The 7847-nt window shown below is 45.6% G+C and overlaps 1 protein-coding gene; it reads right to left on the bottom strand.

Moving 5' to 3' along the window:
* Positions 1–1586: 1586 nt before the first annotated feature.
* Positions 1587–5221, bottom strand: GSTUM_00001909001 (uncharacterized protein). XM_002839106.2 has 6 exons: positions 4297–5221; positions 4061–4246; positions 3284–4009; positions 3025–3223; positions 2614–2969; positions 1587–2560 (listed from the first exon to the last, which is right to left on the bottom strand). Exons 1-6 carry the CDS (start codon positions 4819–4821, stop codon positions 1961–1963), a joined length of 2592 nt encoding a protein of 863 aa, XP_002839152.1. The 5' UTR covers positions 4822–5221; the 3' UTR covers positions 1587–1960.
* Between the last annotated feature and the right edge of the window lie 2626 nt (positions 5222–7847).

Below are 7847 nucleotides of genomic sequence, written 5' to 3'. Positions count from 1 at the left end.
GAAGTTAAATAATAAGGCAAAATGGTGGATATATGTTGTATTTTATAATGAATCAACTTATATTTATGACTCTCTGGCAGTTAATGATTTTGTCTGCATATGGCCGTGTTGGTCAATTCAACCTGTTCTTTCAACCAAGCTCCTAAGGCCAACCTTTCAATTGGGCCATACCTCAATTAATGTTTGCACTGTAGTTACTTATAGTTACAACTTACCACTAGTCTGAGTTCATGAAAGAACGGAGGAGATGTGTTGGCGACCTAAGGACAAACTTGGCTTAGATTCTCATCAATTTGCCCAAAAGATATAGGAACCATATCTCATCCCATCTTGCAATATTGTTGCTTGGCTTACTGGTATTACACTTTTGTGTAAGTGTTATTGGAGATAATGCAGGTTGGTACAAGGGGGTGGAGAATAAGGCACTTGAAAAGAAGGCAGAATATCAGATAGTTACTTGGCCACCACAATCTCCTGATTTATATGTAATTGAAAATTTATGGAAAATGTGAAAGGGCCAACTTAGGAGAAGATTTTCTAAAACTGCTATGAGGTAGCCATTTACTGAAGATGAGATTTGGGTTATGTGTCTTGAGGAATGGGCAGCTATTGAGCAGGATAAGATTGACAGATTGGTTAAAACAATGCCAGAGCGTATTGGGGCAGTCATTCAGGCAGAAGGAGGGCATACGAATTGGTAAATTGAGGTTGGTTCTCCTCTGTTCACTCGCTCGAGGGGTGCCAAGACTCGTGTTACACCAGTGTACATATGCGGCTCATATGAGGCTTACCCGTAGTAGGTCATTTTCTATAAAGTATGATACACCCTTCGATAAAATCCTTTAATTACTGTGACTTATGCCGAAAGAGCCACTTTCATGCTGAAAAATGGCGCGCCAAACAGGACCTAAACAAACTGTTAGAAAGGGCTGGCTTGGCGAATGGACAAATATTTTATTCACTTGTTGAGATTCAAAGTAATTTGGAAGATTTACTTTATTCTTACTGAAATGTAATTTTCTGTACTGTACTGTCACTTCCACTGTCCATAAGATATTTTGTGTTAGCGTATGAAGAAACTTTTATAGCTTGTGATTGTATGGTAGAAGTTCGAGTAACTCTACTGCTACTGTGTTCATAATACTTTTCTATCTTGTTTACGGTTCACTAATAAGCTTCAGCAGTTACCTTACTTCTGTACGGTTCTAAAATATGCTACTTAAAATGGAGCAATGCTATTTACCAGTTACATGAGGTAGGCGATAATGTATTTAACTCAAATGCGGTTCTCTTCTCCGACAGATGTGCATACAGCTCCCACATCTGACACCGTCATGGAGATATAACACCATTTTTGATACTTGCTTGTCCAATGGCCTCTGGCAAGCCCACGCCAACCTAGACTACATTGAATCTCTACAGTATCTTGAAATAAGTGATGACGAATGGGTTCAACTAACAAATATTCTCGACCGTGCTAACTGATTGGAGTCGGCCGTGCTATTCCGGAGCAGGCTCGAAAGAAACAATAACATTGCACTTTATGAGCCCCACTAGCTACTACCACGTCTAATGACCAAATAAACTAATAACCACAGAATCTATTACTCTAACATTGACATTAGGGATACCCAACTACACAACCACCTACTCCCCCGCCCCTTCTCCAGTCCACGTAAACCTTCCTCCTCCAACCAACCAACCGCCAGTCGAATATCCCGTCCGATATTGCAGCTAAAGTTTGGAAAGCAAACTACGAACCTAAACAGACGACGCCATACGATAGGGCATTGAGAGATAAGAACGTCACAAAAAAACTGCAGCCTGTTGAGCCAATTTCATGTTCACGTCACGGGGGCATGTGGGTATGCGTGATCCGACCAGGCGCTGCGATAATCTATCTTGCCGCCTATGGACAGAGATCCCAGAGCCCACAATCCCACAAGTATCGTAAACCTCCCTACTTCGCGTAAGGGGGTGCCGCATACGAAGCTCCGGCAGGATACCGATCCCCCGGATTCCCCCCTTCGGATGGATGTTGCCCCTGCGGCCCACTATATTGTGGAGTACCAATCGGCGAAAACGCGTGTTTCCGACGTCCCTTTGTAGACTCTCTTTTCAGTAATCCCCGAACCTCTTCTATGTCCTCCCGGCGACTCTCTATGCTAGGTCTTCCAACCGTGGCGTTGTCCATCCTGCCATCGAAACTAGGTCTCGCACGGTTATCGCAGAAAGGCGAGGAAGCGTTGTGTGGAGGTGAAACGCCAAAACTGAGGCCAGTGGCGACGCCAGCTTCTTTACCTTTCTGCAAGCGGCTGTCCTCCTCACCCTCTTTTTTGGAGTCCCAGCGGAGGGCTATTTTGGCTTCATTGCCCTTGTCCATGTATTCGTGGGCTTTGTCATCGCTGATTGCCACCGTGAACATTGGTTTAGCTTCCTCACCGATGACCGGATCACCCTTTCCGACACCATAAATGGGTATTTTCCTCAGGATCTTGACGAGGGCACAGAAGAATTTGTTGCGGCGTTGACAGGTAAGCGCTTCATTGGACCAGTTGCTCTATCAGAGCATTATTAGCTTTACATATCTTCACTAGGTATTTTGCCGCTAACCTTATGCTTAATCTCAACCTTAATTTCCAGTTTATCGAGCTCGTTAATTCCAATAACCTCAACCTCAAGTTCCTGCTGAAAGTCTCTACTATTCTCTCGGACAAATACAAGTAGCTCGTCACGTAGCTTCTGGATATCTTCGAGGCTTGTATCATAGTTGACCCCTATCTTGACAAGTTCTTGCATGTACTTTGAACGCGAGATATTCTCAACCCATTTAGTGTTCAAGACGTTGTTCGGGACCTGGGTGATTTTGTTGTTGTCCACGCGCTTGAAGACGCTGTAGAGAAGGGAGATGTGCTCGACCTGGAACCTCTTGTCATCGATATCGACACGGTCACCAACATCGAAGGGATCTATAGCAGAACATTAGAGCGTCGAAATTCAGACACGGGGTCAAGAGTGACTTACGCTTGACAAACAAGAAGATGCAAGAGCCCAAGACTTCCTGGGCAGTAAGAGCAAAGACGAAAGACAGTGAAATAAGCACGGTACCAGCACCCGCAATAGTTGTCCCAACGCTAGACTGCTGCGTGATAACGAATACTAGGACGACGATGACAAACACAATGAACGACAAGACACTATCAAGTGCTCTAATGGCATTATCCTATATAGTCCGAAGGATCAGCGATTTACCAATACACCCTGTCAATAGAATATTACTTACCACATCCTGCATGCTCCGAGCAACATCATGGCGCTCATTATGCATATGGACAACATGCATCACCATTTCGTCCAAACTAACATCTCCGTTGTTATCGCGATCAAGTGAAGAGAAGCATTCCAAAGCTTGTTCCTCGTGATCGGGCCCCATGACTTCGAGCAAATCCTCCTTCGTCAACGCGGCATGGCCTTCGGAAACGAAGGACATCCAGATACGTCTGGCCAGAGCCTCTGAAGAACGGGTTCGCTGGAGAGCATTTACAACGATAGAATACGCAGAATTCGGGTTGAACACATTCTTATTACCAGTAACCTCCTGTGCAATGTTACCGAACGCACTAGTAACCTTGTCCTGTACAACATTAATATTGCCCAAGATTGCACGCATGGGCGTTGCGCTACCGCTCTGTTTAGGGATAATAAGGTTAGTAGCAAGGGACTGGTGAATAATATAATCCTCCTCGGCAAATTCTGTATAAGAAGGGAAGAGGTTCCGGGATGCTTCATAGAGTTGACTAAGGAACTTGACATTTTCCTTGTTGGTCTTGATGCGCTGGGCGAACTGCTTGCGATGGTAGTCGACGGAGACAATTTGGATGACAAGTTTCGCGCCGAGATACACCAAGGATGAGATTAGGCAAGAGATAAGCACAAGGTTCATGCGGCGTTGCCATTCTTTGATGCTTGTATCATTGGCCCTGAGTTGGTCGGGATTCCTGGTCATCAACTATGAAATGGTTAGTGTTTATACATATCTCTAGGCTGGGACACTGCTCACAGGAAGGAAAGAGCAGAGCGAGGCAATAGCCCAACCAACAAGTGAGATGGGAACTTCGAGAGCTTTGATAACCAGTGCATACTTCTTCACCCCACTACTGACAACACCAATGAGGGTCTGGAAGATAATGGGTAGAACTTTAGCAAATAGTTTAGAGACCCAAAGCGAGCACCAGACGATCTCGAGCTATTTTTTCATTAGTCGAGCTTACCGCCGCCATCAAAGGGATGTCCTACCCAAACAAATAACCAAACAATCCTAACCCCCCTCGTCCGCTCAGTGGCGCCAATGGCAGCGTCCTTAGCGACGTATAGACCAATCAGAATAACCACAACAAAGCACATCGAGAGCGGAATAATGTAGAGCAAATAACGAGTTAAGACGGAAAAGTTTAGGATCTTCTCATAAAGTCGCCCCATGGCAGTCAACGCGCCCTCGTCCTCTACCAGACTCGCATCCCCACCAGTCTCCATCTTCCTTGCTCGCCGGCGGCCCATATGTCTGTGAAAAATGCCAGCATCTTCGGTTGCATCGGTTGCGTTGCGGTTGAGGTCCGGACGAGTCATGGACTGGCCTTCTTTCCTCGCGCCAGTACTGAGGTTGGTCATGACGGGTGATAGGGGAATGTTGACTATGTGGTCGTCCTTGGCACTTTGTGCATTGGAGGGTGATAGGCCTCCTTGCTGCTGTCTGGATTGGTTCAGAGATTCAAGGGGAATGAACCCTGAGTTCCTCGGGGAGGAAATGGGGGACTTTGGCATTGAGTCACGGACTTATTTACAAGTTGTGATGTGTGACCTTGCTTTCGGATGGTATCGGCTGCAGAAACAATTTTCCGGTTGTTTGTCGAGGTGCTGCCTGAACGTCCTTCTTGCCCTTCCCCAGAAGTGGATTAATTAATATTGAGTGAGACAGATTGATAAGAGTAGTGAGTGATCTGAGTATGTCAAGTGACAGGTCTTAGGACGAGCACTGTTGGCAAGATTGTGTCGAGGTTTAAAACTTTGTTCGAGAAAAGTGAAAGGGAATGGCAAGCGGTGATCAAACTGCTGCCTCGACGGTTGGATAAAGAGCGTAAAAGATAGGATATTCCTAAAGGAAAATGGGTCACAAAGAGGGGATGCTTTCTCTTCCTCCCCTCACAGGCATGCAGGATGGACGAGACGGAAGTTATTGAGGAAGGGGAGAGGAGAATAAAGGGGAGGGAAGGAGAAAAGGAAAGGAGTCAAATCAAAGTTACTCGCGGGCAACGAACGAAAGGCACAGAAAAGAATTAAGGCAAACTGGGGCTCAGAAAATCAGGGCAACCAATCAACAAAAGCACGGGGGGAAAAGCAATGACCTCCACCCCGAGCCCAAGGAGAAGAAAGAAAAACGAAAAGTGACCACGAAAAGGGAAGCTTAGTGTGAGAAGGAATCCGATCGCTTTGATTCCGTGTCACAGAACACAAAGAGATCATAACAATACCGGTACGCCCTCCATGAACATAGCTCGCCTCCTGCTAGACTCCCACTCGAGTACAGTCGCACCTCGTTATAAAGAACGCCAAGAGTTGGGGGGGGTTTGTTCGTTATAACGAGGTTTTGGGGTGAATTCCTTATAGCGAGTACTGTTTGTATGGGAGCAGGGGTCTTGATTCCCGTACGATTCATTCGTAATGGCGAGGTTTCTCATACAAAAAGGTCCATTATAGCGAGGTGCGACTGTACAGTACGCGAGTACCGGTAGTAGTATATCAAAGTACAGAGTACTCGTACTATAAGTGTACGAGTAGAGTTACGAGTATTCGAGTACTCGCGCATGTACGAAATGCGAGCACCAGTACGGAGCGGGCATGTTTGAAGTGGAAGGTGGCCGCGATAAATTAGATGGCAGGTACAGTACAGTACTCGGGGGAGGCATAAGTCGGGTTCATTTCCAAAACGGGCAGGGTATTTGTTAAAAATGGCAGTTAAGCACCCGTAGTTCAGGCTGGAGGCTACAGTGGTCTGCGTACCTCTCAGATGAGGACGCGTAAGCAGTGAAAACTTTTCTTCTTATTTCTTCCTCATATTTCTTTCTCTTCCTTTCTTTCTCAACCTTCTCAACCCTCAAGTCAACAACAAACTCCACACCTCTTGTATAAAAACTCTCCTCACTCCTTATTCTCTACTCTTCATACACATACAATACAAGATTCCCTCATTACCATTAGAGCCAACTTAGTCCACTGCGTAAAACCCACCTTTCAGTCATTACTGTTGCAACGACAACCGATTTTATCCTGTCTGTCGTCCTCAATTTCCAACAGGTTATGAGCCCAGGTTCTGCGTAACTCCAGTTGGCTCCGTTACTCGCTACCGCTTGTCTCTCCCGCAATTGTTGCCGCGATGTCAACATCCCATCGAACTTCGAAACCTTTTCCTTCCACTACCGGTACAGTAGAGATTTTTACTTGTAAATTTGGCACGACTCAAAAGCTTAACGAATCGAACTTTCATCATTGGAGTGAGGACCTTAAAGCTTTTATGAGAGCTGATCAAACCTACGATGTCATCTTCAAAAATCAAAATCCTCCAACACCTGATCAGAAGCCAGCCTATGCCAAATATCGAAATAAAATCAATCGAGCATTTGGAATGATTTTTACCTCCTGTACCCAACAAGCCAAGCAACACATTCGTGGCCTTGACTGTCCTATTGCTATGTGGGCTTCACTTCGGAAAAAGTACGACGTTACTGCTTCGTGAATTGGACGGTCAACACTTCAGCGTCAATTCTTCGCCCTGCATCTTGAGCCTGGGATGTAAATTAACGACCTGATTTCGGGAATGAAGTCTCTACAATCAAGACTTCTTGGTACTGATATGGAAATCTTGCCAAACTCCTTTGTGTCTCTTCCAAACTCTCGCCTTCTAGAAGAGTACCTACCTACTATGGATCGAGTGCTCTCTGAGTCAGACCTAGATATTGATCAGCTCGTAGAGGCTATTCTCCAGAAGGAACAAGCCATTAGAGAAAGAAATGATGATGTGAGTGGATCAAACACAGCTGGAGCCTTGACTACAGCACTTGCTGCAGGCATCTCCTATTCAACTCCGAGTCGAGGAAGGATGCGAGGTTCACAGTACAACCGCATCTACAATCGAGGAAGATATAGCAACACCAATTTCGGTAGAGGTCGAAACCGAAGGCAAGAGGGACGATCTGGGCTAGTGTGTAATTATTGTACCAAAAGAGGCCATCGAGAAGCGAATTGCTTTATCAAACAAAGAGCTGAGTGAAGGAGTCGAGCTCTCCATTCAACAGATTCCCATTCATCACTGCCTAGTCGCATCTCTGGGAATTACAATGAATAGGTTCTTATTGCATCTTATGTTCCTGAAAATGCCCTCATTGTTGATACTGCTTCTATTGCCCTGGAGCAGGCCAATTGGATCGTTGGTAGTGGAGGGTCCGATCATCTTACCCATGACAGAAGAGCGTTTCATACGCTCAAAACCCTTCTGGCACTGGTTCCAGTTTTTATTGGTGATGGAAGCCGATTGCTAGGGGTTGCTCGTGGCACCATTCAGATTCGATTGAAGTCAGGTGCTGTCTTGGAACTTGAAGCTCTATATGTTCCAAAGCTTAAATACTCTCTCCAACAACCATCCACAAGTGATACAGAAGACCTAGTTGATTGTACAGTTTGTATACTGGCGAAGCAGCAGTGCAAAATTATCCGCCAACCTGTTCCAAGAACTATACACTCATTTGAACTGATATACTCAGACCTTGCTGGGCCTATTGCAGTACCTTCATGCT

The sequence above is a fragment of the Tuber melanosporum genome (assembly GCF_000151645.1).
Source record: "Tuber melanosporum whole genome shotgun sequence assembly, scaffold_309, strain Mel28".
Lineage (NCBI taxonomy): Eukaryota > Fungi > Ascomycota > Pezizomycetes > Pezizales > Tuberaceae > Tuber > Tuber melanosporum.
The sequence above is the reverse complement of the archived record's forward strand: the minus strand, read 5'-3'. Positions and strand labels throughout refer to the sequence as shown.

Excerpts from the sequence above, each read along its gene's own strand:
- GSTUM_00001909001 (XM_002839106.2), bottom strand. The coding sequence starts at position 4,821 with ATGCCAAAGTCCCCCATTTCCTCCCCGAGGAACTCAGGGTTCATTCCC. Across the intron at positions 3,224-3,283 it reads CTCGGAGCATGCAGGATGTG|GATAATGCCATTAGAGCACT; the intron begins GTAAGTAATATT and ends CGGACTATATAG. Across the intron at positions 2,561-2,613 it reads AGGTTGAGATTAAGCATAAG|AGCAACTGGTCCAATGAAGC; the intron begins GTTAGCGGCAAA and ends ATGCTCTGATAG.